At 36.9% G+C, this 15,828-nt stretch overlaps 1 protein-coding gene across 1 annotated transcript in view; it reads right to left on the bottom strand.

Moving 5' to 3' along the window:
- Nucleotides 1-15,828, bottom strand: part of Sbf (SET domain binding factor) — an 851,001-nt gene that overhangs the window by 585,192 nt on the left and 249,981 nt on the right. Inside the window, exon 13 of the mRNA XM_067143032.2 lies at nt 55-210. Coding sequence (XP_066999133.1) covers nt 55-210 — 156 coding nt within the window. The remainder of the gene's footprint in view (nt 1-54; nt 211-15,828) is intronic.

Genomic DNA, 15,828 nt, shown 5'->3' with positions numbered 1-15,828 from the left:
TAACACAGCGATTTACGACTACTGGTTGCAACAAATAAGTATTAAAAAACAAACCTCACGAGGACTTATGGGACTCAACACAGTTTCACAGCTCAAGCGTCCTGGTGGGCTAGCCTCTATTCGGGGAAGATACAAAGCTTTGATATCTTTCTGTACATCTTGATAAAAGGCAGCTTCCCAGAACTGCTGATTCTGCCATACACCATGCTCCTAAAAGAAGATAAGAAGATTAAATTTGTAACAATCACATATACATTACTTGTGCTACTAGTGTAAATAATACGTATTAACAGGATACTCAACACGGCAAAAGTACCTGAAGTGGGAATAAGAAAATAACTAGTTAGTTCAGATGAGAGGTCAAATAATCAAAATGAAAGTTCTTAAAATCTATGGACAAGTGTTTTATAAACCCGTTACAATTTTAGTTTCCTTTACAGTACCCCTTCCGCTACTTTTACCACACACTGATGAGGTCACGGTTTTGAACTGTGTCACACATCTGGATTTAGCCCTGTTTTACAGTCAGATGCTCTTCCTGATTCCAAGACCATGTGAAAGGATGTATTCATTACTGTGTATTTCTGTGGTGGTTAGAAGTATGATGTATTGTGTGCATTGGGACAAACACAAACATCCGGTCCCCAAGTCAGAGGAATAGATGTGATTAAAATAAACACTACTGCCAGGAATGAACCAACGACCCTCTAACCCAAAACCCTTGATGCTGATCATTAGGCCAAGGAGCTGAGCTTTACGGTTCCCTTTAGCAGTGAAATTATTAATGAGTACAGGCCATTTTTACTCCACTCTCTGCACTTGATGCCAATGTAACAATTGTATTCCCAAATATTTAAGCTCATGAATATACTTTTGAAGACAAACTACGGAGGAAGACAGAGTGCACACAAAAGGTACTAGTAAGTACATTGACCTTATAGCTGAAGTACTTCGTACAGTGATGTATATGGCAGGGGAAAAAAAAAAGAAAAAAGCACATGATCAAGAGGCATTATGTCAAAGCTAACGTGAGTAATTTATTTTATTTTTTCTTGTTTTCTTTTCTGTGCACCTTAACTACAATTCAACATACAATTCATTTTAAGGATAGATGCAATGTTAATTCAGTTTGGGTAAAGAGAACAGTAGAAAGTACAGGAAAGAAGATATAGAAGAAAGGACCAGGGCAAACTTCAAGTCTTCACATACCTACGGCTGTCTTCCTTGAGGGTCCTATCGCAATCCCCAGTTTACTTATTCTATTTCTTCTCATTCTCAATAAGCTCGCGTTTTGTTCTCCCCCCCCCCCCCCCCAGGACATTAGGAAGACTGATATCAAAATATATGGAGGGGTCATTCCTCAGAGAAAAGCAGAAATCTCATACATTGCTCCAGAAGATAAAAGAAAAGGAAAATAGGATAAAGGAGCAAAGGAACCATTAGGTTGAATTGGGAACGATAAAGTGAGCATTGAACATAGCAATATACGTATGAAGAAGTTTGATTTTATCCTTCTCTGCAATCACATTTATCCTTGTCTCTTCCTTTCCATATCCCCACTGAACTGTTATTATTTCTATCCTTGTGTCCGATTTAATCCACCTTAGTTTCCTGTATTGAAATGTTTATTTTTCCAACAAAACTAGTGATTGAAGACCAGCTAAATTGCATTCAACATCAAATAGTATTCTTAGTATTCAATAGACATACTATACGAGGACGGTTTGAAAAGTTCTCAGAATCACCGCTAGACGGCAGTGCTAGAGCAACAAGGTTCCCGTGCAATAGTCACACATCCTTTGTGAGTGAAAACGTGGCGTGTCAGTGCTCTAGCTGCAGGAGTGTGGTAGTGACGACTCTTTGTTGTTGTTCCCGCGTAGTGATTTGTGACAATGGAAAAAAACTGACATTCGAGCAGTGATTAAATACTTTGTAAAGAAAGGTATGAAAGCAAAGGAAATTCATGCCGACTTTCAGAACACATTAGGGGACGCTGCTCCTTCATTTTCAACTGTTGCCAAGTGGACCAGCGAGTTTAAATTTGGTCAGGAGAGCTTGGATGATGATCCGCGTAGTGGACGGCCGAAAAGTGTTATGACCCCAGAATTTACAAGTGTAAAGTATTGAATAGGTGGTTTTTTATTAAATTATCCTTGATATCTATGCCTAACCCCAGAATTTATCACAAAAGTGCATAAAATGGTCATGGAGGATCGTCGACTGAAAGTGAGGGAGATTTCTGAAGCTGTAGGGATGTCTTCTGAACGGGTGTATGAGGCGTCTAGTATCAAAACCGGCCAAGTCACTCAAGGCATATTTTTCAATATGGATGAAAAACCTGTAGAGACAAAGCAATGATGGTCAGAAAAGATTTTTTTTCACAGTTATATCCTTAATGGTTTAATATTTAAGTTCCGCTGTTTTGAGAAATCTAACTCTTAATTAACCCATCTTTTTTGTTGATTTAAATTTTGACTTGGCCGTTTTTGTTGCAATTTTGTACAATTTTAGTCTGTTTTTCCAACTGTATTCTTTTTAAATTCCAAACGCTTGTGAAAAAAGGCAATTAAATTAAATTGACATTTTAATTACTTTTATTTATTGCAATTAAAAAAAGCATTTCAGCATAAATGAGATACTAATAAACGAAGAAGAACATCATAAAGCTGAGGAGAATACAAAATAGGATTTCTCTCACTAAAAGTTTATAGTTTACTTAGATCTTGAACACAGTAAAATAAAATGATCGTCATTAATAGTCACTTATGTTAATAGAATCATTATTAAGATAGGTACTGTTCAAACATACTAAGTAATATTGTTGTTGAAAGTCTTCAATTTGATCTCATTTATAATACAATATCAGGCATTTCTCGTAGACTATTGATGCAGACTTCAGAGACGGTGTTCAAAATCTCATGACCAACGAAAGCTGTTTCAATTGCTAATATTACAGTTTAATAAAACTGCAGTGCTGGAAGATTTCTGACGCTGTGTTATTATTATTATTATTATTATTATTATTATTATTATTATTATTATTATTATTATTGCTATGGTTTTTAATGTGAGTTAGAACACACACACACACAAACATGCATAGTTAGATCATCTTATTTTCTTCTCAAATGTGCTCATTTGAATTCTTTTTTAATCTCGAAAAAAGAAACATAGAACCCATATTTTAGGTTTGACAGTTCTGCGAGGCTAATTTCTGAAAAGACATCAACCTGAAATCAACCTAACTGCTTCAAGAATCGAACGAGAAACTTCGATAATCTGTAGTAAAATTAAATGAAATATTATTCTTACTGCTCTCGTTTTCGTTGTTGTGATTTCCACTGTGACGGATCTCTTGTTCTCTTTCTGGGGGTTTCATTTATTGATGTTTCCATTATGTGGCACAAGGTATGAAAGTAAATTTTTCAGTTCACCACTCGGAACAATATCCACGTTACAGCACACAATAATGACAAAATGCGAGCACACCGGAAATAGGATTGCTTTGGCGCCAGGACGGTAAGAAGCCCGCGAATATGTAAATCAGTGTTGCAAACGAACAAAAGCCAAAATATTATGACTTCAAAGAATATACATTACATGGAACGATTTTGCCTACTGATATTATCACATTTTTGCTTAATGTAACAATACAAGGTTCCAGACAATAATGCTGCATCATAAAGATTGTCGCTCGTTCCTTGACTTGGCCGGTTTTGAATTCACTGGCTGCATGACTTGGCCGATTCTGTTGCACGACTGAGAATTCAGTGCTCTATAACATGAAGACATGGACGATTTTAAAGCATATTCTTGTTTCACCTGATAGTGCTATACTTCTACTTCAAATTGATAACCGTAACTCATTTTCGTAAATTTTGTGACTTGGCCGGTTTTGATACTAGACGCCTCGTTTTATATTTTAACAGAAGAATTGGGTATGAAAAAATTGTCCGCAAGATGGGTGCCACGGCTCTTGACATTGGACAATAAAGGCACCAGATTGGAAATGTCCGAACAAAGTCTGGCCCGTTTGCAGTGCAACCAACAAGATTTTTTGCGCTGGTTTGTGACTACAGATGAAACTTGGGTCCACTACTATACCCCAGAGACAAAACAGCAGTCAAAGCAGTGGAAACATGCTGATTCACCACCACCACAGAAAGCAAAGGCATTGCGTTCGGCCGGAAAGGTCATGGCCTCAGTTTTCTGGGATGCAAAAGGCATTCTGCTGATAGATAATCTTCCTACTGGCCAAACAATAAAGGGGCAATACTATGCAAATCTCCTAGACCAATTACAGGAAAAGATACGCGAAACAAGGCCTGGTTTACAAGGAAAAAGGTCATCTTTTATCAGGACAATGCTCCGACGCACACAAGTGTTATTACCATGGCAAAACTTCATGAACTGGGGTATGAATTGTTACCACATCCACCTTATTCACGTGATTTGTCACCGTCAGACTCATCTATTCCCCAAGCTGAAAATTTTCCTCGGTGGACGGAGATTTTCTACAAGGGAAGAACTGACAGCCGAATTGGAGAGGTATTTTGCAGGCCTGGAGGAATCTCATTTTCGAGATGGGATCAAGGCATTGGAACATCGCTGGACCAAATGCATTAGTCTACAGGGAGACTATGTTGAAAAATAAAAGCAGTTCCAGCGAGGTAAGATACTTAATTCTAGTACATTCCGAGAACTTTTCAAACCACCTACGTACATTAATCATACCATCATTTCCATTTATCCAGCTCAGCCAGTTTGGGGTATTTACGGATTTTGGTTATTTTGGTGAAATTTTTTTAGTGACAAATTGAAAGGACTGAGTTTCTTTTTTCTAGTTACGAAGTTATTCTGCTGATTTCAAACAATTTATCACTGTAATGATGCTTTGTTTGCCAATTGTAATTTTACATTTAAATCCCATTTTTCTCCCATAATATTCTGCCAAATGTAACAAAATTTGTATGGTATATGTATTACAGCTATATTAAGAAACATACATATAGAATTTTTCATTGCAGAATTTTTTCAAGTAGTAGGGACTTTTAAGTCCAAAATTTTAGAACATAAAAATTACACATACTTTAGTTCTATGTATTGCCTCATGTAAATTATGTACAGAAAAAAACTGATACATAGTGCTTTAAAAAAAGTATTATCTACCTAATCACGAAATTCCATTAACATGACAATTAAATTTCATGAAAAAAATGGAATTAAACATTTCAAAAAATAAATTATTTTTGAAAAACTATTAATTGTATATGAAATAAATGTTCGTGATATCTCTACATTTATGTAGGTGACATTCATACAAATGTACCATTTCATTGCCCTGGTCATGAGAAAAAAAAACGAGGTATTACAGCATCTATATTTGCCATGCACGGTAGTAAGATTAGAGAGAGATCATATAGTTGAGCATTACATCTGAAGAATGCACGGACATATCGAATTAAATAGGCCGTGATTTTGTAATGATAAAAATACGGACGCATAAAATCAAAGAAACCATAAATATGTCACGAAGAATGCTAATTTGGCGAATCAAATAAGCCATGGTCACGAAGTTAGACATACATACCATGTAGGATCCATGCGGCCGTGAAAAAAAAGTAGAAGGTTTTAAATTGTTAAAATAGGGAGGGAACAATAAAATTTACACACTGAGCATCGGAACGAGATTTTTCCACGAAACAGAAGTCGTCGCGTGAAGAAGAAAGAAGTTGTCTACAGAGCTAGACCGGAAAAATTTGTACAACGAGTGATGTTAAAGATAACGCCGATATCCAACTCAATATCGAAGCAAATAAACAAGAGAAATTAAGAAAGGAGAAGATTAAAATATTTTGATCGGTAGCCGAAGCTCGAACTGAAAGTTGACGAAAGACATTAAATGAAATAAGACATTGGATATACAGGAATTTCTGGTGGAATAACCTGCTATAGAACTATAATTTAGATACTGAATAATATATTTGGAAGATTATGTTTTTTGATACTAATGACGATGTTGGATATGTTTATGTCACATGTAATCAACGGCCTCAACATGGATAACTAAGCCGGACATGGGACTGTCAACAGACGGAAGCCGCTCAGCTGATTTTACTAGCCCGTATCTGGATGCTACTGCCTACCTATGACGCAGCAGATGCCTGAAACCAGCCAGCAGACCGTAGATGACCGGATCGAAGTCTAGCCCAGTCCAGTAATGGTGACAGATGAAAGCTAAGTTCCAAGATATGTTATTTATTTACAGTAATTATACATGTTAGATGTAATGCGTATATATTTGCAGTGAAATTGTTGTGTGAAGGTTGTTACTTATGTCTTTGAGATATAATTCCAATTGGCAGTATCTTCGCAAAGAGATTATTACAATTGATTTATAACTATGGAAGTAGGTAATCTTCAATTATGCAAATCAATGCCATTACGTAGAAATGCTAATAGTTAAATATGGGGAGATTTAAGATGATGTTTCGATGATTATCAAAGAAAAACAACGTATTTAATATGATATGATCCAGCTGTAATGCAGAAAGAAGATAGTTGTTTTGTAAGTTATTAAGACTTTGTTATCGCTACACTACGACTACATGTGAGTAAATGTGAACTTGTTCTGTTCGTACGTGTATTTCTTTTCTTGGAACGATTTGTTTATGTGTATTGTGATTGAAATTTAACCCATAAATGCAACGGTGTATTTTGATAATGAAATGTTGAGATGACATGCCGCGTAGGAGGAAGTGAATGATATTTGTATGGGAAAATAAGGACATGAACGACGTGTTGATGAGATTACATGTATAAATATTCGTTGGGATATATTTGTGGTTATAATGACGTGATGTTATAATGTTTACGATTGGGATATGGAGAGATATATGCTTATGAGTTATTGGTAGTAATTACGATGTGATACTAACCTTTAATATTATTTGACGCGTGCGGCATGATTTTAAATAGCAATATAAGACACTTTTGGGTTAATTATATATTCATACAATGACATGCATCACAGAATTCGTAGATTGGTAACCATAAACAGTCTTCAGAATAAAATCTCAAAAAAAATATATAACTAAGGGTAAACTTGATGTCTTCTTGGAGAATTTCAAACGTGGTAATAAGTGTTGCTTGGTATTTGTTGATGAAACCATATCTTGACGGAGAGAAGCGTCTTCTTAATTTAAATCTCTGCCATAAATAAGTATAGTATCACCAACTATATTCCTAAGAATTCTATGATATGATAATCGGACACAGATGCGATTATGAATCACGATAGATATATTTCCTGATAGAAATATGATTATAGCTTATTATTAGACAATACCTACATTTAATTTAGGATATAACATCAAATGACATGATGAAACTAATTGATTTTTTTTAAATTTATCGAAATATATTTAAAATAGCCGATAAGAGCTATAGCATTTGGAACTTCGCTTACACTGCTGACGTTACAATTTTAGAATATAATCAAAGAAAGATTATTGACCATTATGAATTTGGTATAAAGGAAAATAAGCATTATATATATATATATTTATTTTAAGAGCTTAGGGACTTTCATTTTAACCAATGTCAATATACTTATTTATGAATTTACTTACATTTCAACCTTCGAGATACTTCAATTTCAATGAACATTCAAGAAGACTGTGATCTAATGTGACTGATATGTATGTCTTATGAAGTTATGCAAACTGTTTTTTGTTCTTATGAGGCGGATAACGTAATTATTTAGCAGGTAGACTGATTGAGATCAATCATAAACAATTCTGACTTATATTTCGAAAAAGGAAAGATGATTGATGTTAATGAGTGTTATATTTTTTTAATAATTCACGATCATGAATAAATCTGGAATTTATACAATTAAGTTAGAATTAGTGCAATTTATTTGTATAATTATAGCAGATGAGTTTGCACGGAACTTTTACGAAAATATTTCTTCTTGAATGATTGCATTTGGTCGATGACTTTGCACTGATATTTACGAATGAATGATTGCTGGTAAATAATACGAAAAGAAATGCGGGTTTCCCAGTTGACCTCACGCTAAAAATACACTTTAATGATGTATGTTAATAATCCCTGAGTGGTGTCGCGTGGCAATTCGGAAGGTATTTCGACGGTTATAGTGAAACGTGGAATGGAGATATCTGCGTTAGTCGAAACTTACTTCACATAGGGAGTTATTTATTCTCAGATTTGTGGAAACAAATATAACTACCGGCACTTAGCATCATTTTCTTTAATGCATTGACCCATTCAATTGATTCGAAGACGAGATATAGTCGGAGGAGGGGAGACAGCCGGAGCATTTGATTGGTCGCCCAACATGGTGCAAGAAAATGATTCCCCGACGGATGGTGCACAAAGTTCCGTGAAAATCCATGCATTAGGTAAAAATATCTCTATCTCTGGACTGTTGCCTTAATATGTCAAATAAAATATTGTTTTTCTTTTAATGTGTACCCTTGGCAGTACAAAGTATTGTTTAATTAATTAATTAATTAATTAAATGTTTTCATTTAAATAACTGGTTTTTGTTCCTTTGTTTTTGTTTCTTGCATTGAATATCCAGTAATCCGACAGATTTCTATAATATGACAGTGGTGGTGGTGACTATTGTTTTAAAAGGAAATTCAAATGGGCAACCATCTTCTATATAACACTAATCAGAAAAGGGAAGGGATCCCTCACTTCAGAAAATGAAGGTATCGGCCAAAGAAAGAAAAGGGCCACGAAGTGCATGAAAATAAAAGACTCCATCAGGGCTGGAGAAGAACAAGAGTAAACCAAGGAAGGTTGGAAGGACAGATGAAGATGAGGAGCCTGGCACAAGTGGAAGCAATGCCAGGAGTCAGCTAAGGACCCCACTGTCGCCAGCCCAAGCTGAAATGTTCAGAGCCCCTGGGCCCCCGCCTCTTTAGCTACCTCTTATGACAGGAAGGAGATACCATGGGTGTTATTCTACCACAGCCACACAAAGGGGATAAAATACAACAAAGCCTGGTCCCATGAATGTTGGACTACAGAGACTCTACTGTACCTGACAATAACCAATAATCACATTAAAATATTACAACTCTTCCCACACTAGCCTTTTCACTGCTGAATTACTGGAGAGGTTGGTGCAACCCCAGTCCAGGATTATTACAGCAAACAACCTCAACATAGATTATCATCAATTTAAACATAAAACACAAACACTAACTACAGAATGATGCCATGAGACAATATTTTAATTCGCCAGTTTGTTCATAAAGTGTTGGAGACATTTCATGTTTGAGATCCAGGGTTTGATTCCATATGGATGGCAAAAATTTTGTCATTAGGAAGAGGTTTAGAAATTTTCATTTATATTATGGGCTGGGGCTACTATATGTATGCACAATACTAACCTGTACACACAATTAACAGTAGAAAGATTAAATTTCACACACAATATAGATAAAAGTCATGAAGTCATGAATTTGCATCAACTTCCTGTTTATAAAATTTGTTTACCGGACGAGTTGACCATGCGGTAGGGACGCGCAGCTGTGAGCTTGCATCCAGGAGATAGTGGGTTCGAACCCCAGTGTCGGCAGCCCTGAAGATGGTTTTCCATGGTTTCCATTTTTACACCAAGCAAATGCTGGGGCTGTACCTTAAATAAGGCCATGGCCACTTCCTTTCCCCTCCTAGGCTTTTCTTATCCCATTGCTGCCGTAAGACCTATCTGTGACGGTGCGATATAAAGCAAATTTTAAAAACTGTTTCATCCGCTACCTTTGCCAACACCTCTTTATTCACAAATACCTCGAAATAATCAATTTAAGTGCATTCAGGGGTCAAATTATTATTTGCCATAGCTATATTTGGAGCTTGAAATGCATGCGCCTTCAGTGCAAACTCATCATCCGACCACGTAGGCAGGCCTGGGTCAGTGTAATGTCTTCCCTCCCTGGCACTAAATCATCACCACTTTACTAATATCCTGAATATCACTACCACCATCGAAATCCACAACGGACTTAATCTCCTCTAAAAGAGTAAGATTTCCTTCGGACGCATCTTACGTTCATACACGGCAGCTATAATTCAAACACAATCTTTACAACTATGGAACAAAAGAAAAAAAGTTTCCTGCAGAACTACACACAGAAGTTTCAATCAATCAATCAATCAATCAATCAATCAATCAATCAATCAATCAATCAATCAATCAATCAATCAATCAATCCACTACAGATCTGTAATTAGTGCAGTCGCCCAGGTGGCAGATTCCCTATCCGTTGTTTTCCTAGCCTTTTATTAAACGATTGCAAAGAAATTGGAAATTTATTGAACATCTCCATTGGTAAATTATTCCAATCCCTAACTCCCATTCCTATTAACGAATATTTGCCCAATTTGTCCTCTTGAATTCCAACTTTATCTTCATATTGTGGTCTTTCCTACTTTTAAAGACACCACTCAAACTTATTCATCTACTGATGTCCTCCCACGAAATCTCTCCACTGACAGCTCGGAACATACCACTTACATGTCATAAACCTCATTGTTGGTCCGTATTGAAAATTCACAGTTCAAAAATAATGAATACATTGGAAATTCATTGAACATCTCCCTTGGTAATGAATACATTCATTATTTTTTAACAATCCACTTAGTCGAGTAGCTAGTCTCCTTTTTCCCAACTTTTCCCAGCCCAAACTTTGCAACATTTTGGTAACGCTACTCTTTTGTCGGAAATCGCCCAGAACAAATCAAGCTGCTTTTCTTTGGATTTTTTCCAGTTCTTTAATCAAGTAATCCTGATGAGGGTCCCATACACTGGAACCTTACTCTAGTTGGGCTCTTTCCAGAGACTTATGTGCCCTCTCCTTTACATCCTTACTACAACCCCTCATAACCATGTGTAGAGATCTGTACCCTTTATTTACAATGACATTTATGTGATTACCCCAATAAAGATCTTTCCTTATATTAAGACCTAGGTATTTACAATGATCCCCAAAAGGAACTTTCACCCCATCAACGCAGTAATTAAAACTGAGAGGACTTTTCCTATTTGTGAAACTCACAACATGACTCTTAACCCTGTTTATCATCATACCATTGCCTACTGTCCATCTCACAACATTATCAAAGTAATTTTGCAGTTGCTCAGAATCTTGTAACTTATTTATTACTCTGTGCAGAATAACATCATCTGCAAAAAGCCTTATCTTTGATTCCACTTCTTTACACATATCATTGATATATATATAAGAAAACAAAGATCCAATAGTAGGCCTACTGCCTTGAGGAATTATCCTCTTAATTATTACAGGGACAAATAAAGCTTTACCTACCCTAATTCTCTGAGTTCTTTTTTCAAGAAACAGAGCCACCCATTCAGTCACTCCAAAGTCCAACTGCACTCATTTTTGCCAGTGGTCTCCCATGATCTACCCTAGCAAAGGCCTTAGATAGGTTAATCACGATACAGTCCAACTGACCTCTTGAATCCAGGATATCTGCTATATCTTGCTGGAATCCTACAAGTTGAGCTCCAGTGGAATAACCTTTCCTAAACCCAAACTGCCTTCTATCAAACGAGTTATTAATTTTGCAAACATGTCTTACATAATCAGAAAGAATGCTTTCCAAAAAGCTTACATGCAATGCATGTCAAACTGACTGGCCTGTAATTTTCAACTTTATGTCTATCACCCTTTCCTTTATACACAGGGGGTACTATAGCAACACTTCTAGTTTTCAACTTTTATATCTTACTGTAAATGTCATTGTTTTCAAAGGTAAATTTTAATATTTTTTTAGTATTAGTCACCTCCTCTATCTGGACATTATCCTTGTAACTAACAACCTTTACATTGCTGACTGAATATTTCTGCCTTTTGAAGATCCTCGCATACACACTCCCCTTGTTCATTAATGATTCCTGGAATATCTTTCCTGGAACCTCTTTCTGCCTTAAAGTGCCTATACATACTCTTCCATTTTTCACTAAAATTTGTATGACTGCCAATTATATTGCCATCATGTTATCCTTAGCTGATTTCTTTGCTAGATTCAATTTTGCTAGTAAGTTCCTTCAATTTCTCCTTACTTCCACAGCCATTTCTAACTCTCTATTTCTTTCCAACTTGCACCTCCTTCTTAGTCTCTTTACTTCTATGTTATAATATAGCGGATCTTTACCATTCCTTACCACCTTTAGAGGTACAAACCTATTTTCACTTTCCTCAACAAATGCTTTAAACCCATCCCAGAGTCTGTTTACATTTTTATTTACCATTTTCCACCTATCATAGTTACTTATTAAAAACTCCCTCATGCCTGTTTTATCAGCCATATGGTACTGCCTAATATTCCGAATTTTAATATCTTCCTTTCTTTCACATTTATTTTTAACTACCACAAAAACAGCTTCATGATCACTAATACCATCTATTACTTCGGTTTCTCTATAGAGCTCATATGGTTTTACCAGTACCACATCCAGAATATTCTTCCCTCTAGTTGGTTTGTCCTTGTCCATTTGTATTTTCATGTTTGTCCCAGTCTTTCCCATCTTTCCATCCACAAAAGAATGTCATTACTTGTGCCCTTATGTTTGTTTCAATCCCCACTCTTCTTGTCTTTCCATCTTTGAGGGTTGAAAGGAAGTTGGGAATGTTGTTAAGAGGAAGAGTTTCTGGAATACAACTGAAAATAGCGTAATGAGGTAAGAAAGACGAGAGAGAGATACAGTGTAAAATTTCCACGATTATTCGTTAAAATTACATGCTCCTGCAAGCATCCCAATTAAATCACGTTTTAAAATTCCTGGATTATTAGTTCCTCAGCAAAACGTTCAGCCATTTTGGTTCCATCAACGCTAAATCCTTGATCATGCATCTTTCAAAATGTGCAGGATAGAACATATGGCATGCAAGAACATTTGAGAATCAAAACTTGCATTGGAAACCATATTCTCAAGTACAATATCACCTTTAAAAGTCTAGTAGGCCTAATGGTAATTTATGCGGTCTTATAAAAACGTATTACATATACTGGTAACCAATTAACAAGGATGAAAGGCCAGCTAGTCATACCTATGGATCTTGACATTAACATCCGTCATTGTAGTAATTAGAGCAATCCCAGAAAAAAAGACTGGCCGTAAACTTGCTTAAGGGGCCATCTTTATATCGTATTCGCCTGATATTGTTTAGGGAAACCACGGAACTCATAAACCTGAGTGGCCACAACAATTGGAAGGCGTCAGAGTGCATTATGACCGCTCTACTTGAAGATGGAACATTATGTCCAAGGTTAATGGTCATTTTTGACAGAATTTTTAAGACTGTATCACTGAACAGGCTTTTAGCACTTCTCTTAGAGCACTTTATATTGTATCATTTCTCACCTGTACTGGTTTATGCAGAGAATATTTCAAGACACTTCACAGCCAAGCTCAAAGTCATGAAAAAACCAACTTTTGGTGAATTTTTCTTCAAATTTGTGACTTGTGATTAGTGATGAGCAGAATCTAATATAATGCATTTGAGAACTTTTTGAGACTAGATATTTGCATTCAAAACCACATTCTCGCCTACAACATAACTTTGAAAGTCGAGAAGGCTAATGGTAATTTAGCCTATGTGGTTCAAGACATAAAACTTATATACTGGTGACCAAATAACAAGAAAATGTGTATTTTTTTAAGAAAGGATTTCGGCATTATGTTCGGCGCCTTTGTATCTGTTGTTGTTGTTGCTCACTTTTGGACTGTGTGAAATTTTGTTTATTGGTTCATCTTTTCTTTTCCTCCCAGGATTGTTTCATCTGTTCACTGAGGTTCCTGCTCTGCTCTTCTGACCAGGCGGTCTTGGCTTTGGTAAGTTGTTCCTGGAGCCTATTGAATTTTTCAATCTCAGTTTGTAGTCATATTTACTCTGGTGATGTACAGCGTGTCCGAGAAGTCCCTGTACACCTAGTTTCATACGTTTCATATTACAGTGGAGTACTTACACATTAAACTATGAATCCAGGGAATCTGTATGTGCATCATCATGCCTTACACATAGTTCTATCCGTCCCCAAGTCCTCATTGACATCTCAGGAGTTATGGAATGAAAGGCTTCCTCCACACTTTGGTGCAATTCTTCATTAGCCGTGTACCAACGTTGAGCTACATGGGACTTGATCATTCCCCATAACAAATTGTCTGGCATGGTAAGGTGCGGGCTTCGTGGTGGCCATTTCATCGGGGCTGGAGATGTCGGTGAGCCACGGCCAATCCAGCGGCCTTGAAATTGTTCATCAAGGAACTCGCACACCTGAATAGCAAAATGTGCTGGAGCCCCATCCTGCTGTAACCACACATGACCGATGATTCCCTTGTCTTGAAGCTGAGGTATTAACCAAGATTGTAACATGTGCAAATAAGATTTTCCATTCACACACCCATAAAAAAAATACGGTCCACACAAGTGACATGTTGATATCCCGGCCCATACCATAACATGAGTGGGGTTCCTTTCCAACTCTTGCACATAATGAGGATTTTCCTTAGACCAGAAAACCACATACCTCCTATGTGAACTGTGATATATCGCACATTCGTCAGAAAATAACACTCTTGAGTGAGACACGGCAGTTGGGAATTGTTCCAACAAAGCACGGCAGGCTGCAACTCATTGCTCCATGTCATTGTCAGATAATTCATTCACATGCATCGGCCTAAATCCTTTCATTTTCAAATCTCTTTTAATGTGGTCATGCACTGCTGACCGCGGTACTTGAAGTTCAGCTGCTCTTTTGCGAATGGATTTCAATGGAGACTGCTCAACTGATTGAGCGACGGCGGCACACGTTTCTTCCTGCGTCTTCTTACGTCCACTACGTGGCCTGTCTTTGACACTGCACGAAGCAAACACACGTTTCTCCCAATCAAGCAGAGTAGCTTTACGAGGTGGGGGTTTGCCAAAGTGATCTCTAAATGCACTCATTATCACCGTCATTGTTTGCCCCGTATGTGCTCGTTTGTGCACCCACACACACGCCACTAATTGCTCTTCAACAGTGTAGCAGTGTCCGCTCACGTCCACCATGACTTAACAACTGAAATGAGACTGACAACAACGCTAGCAGCAGGGATACCAATACCAATAAAACAACTATTGAATTCCCCAATTGTACAAACTCAACTGTCCATGCGGAGCATCTCAGGAGTTATGGAACGAAAGGCTTCCTCCACACTTTGGTGCAATTCTTCATTAGTCGTGTACCAACGCTGAGCTACATGGGACTTGATCATAACAAAATAATAATATGAAAAGTATGAAAGTAGGGGTACGGGGACTTCTCTGACACCCTGTAGACTAGTTCATAATTAATTCTGTCCATAAAATTTCAGTCTTTTCTGTATGCCTGTACAGATCTCCACTTTCTTTTCTTTCACCAGGTAGGTTCCTTTCTCTTAAATGGTCCTAAGATCCCCTTAGTATATCTCTTTCTTTCTCTTTCCTTCTTTCTTTCTTTCTTTCTTTCTTTCTTTCTTTCTTTCTTTCTTTCTCTTTCATTCTCTCTTTCTTCTCTAGCTTCTCATTTTCCATTTTCTTATCCAGTAATGGTACCAGGCATTCTACGCTATACAGTGCATCTGTCTTGACAACTGCTCTAGTTTATTAGATTAGAGAACTAAAAAACTACATGTGATCAATTGTTGCTAGGGACCATACTAGCATCATTGTATTAAGGTAATTCCGGTAGAGTTGCCGCACTTTTTATGTCTCGGTATATTTACCTTAAAAATTGTTGCAACTT

Source organism: Anabrus simplex, chromosome 3, assembly GCF_040414725.1.
Source record: "Anabrus simplex isolate iqAnaSimp1 chromosome 3, ASM4041472v1, whole genome shotgun sequence".
NCBI lineage: Eukaryota > Metazoa > Arthropoda > Insecta > Orthoptera > Tettigoniidae > Anabrus > Anabrus simplex.
The sequence above is the reverse complement of the archived record's forward strand: the minus strand, read 5'-3'. Positions and strand labels throughout refer to the sequence as shown.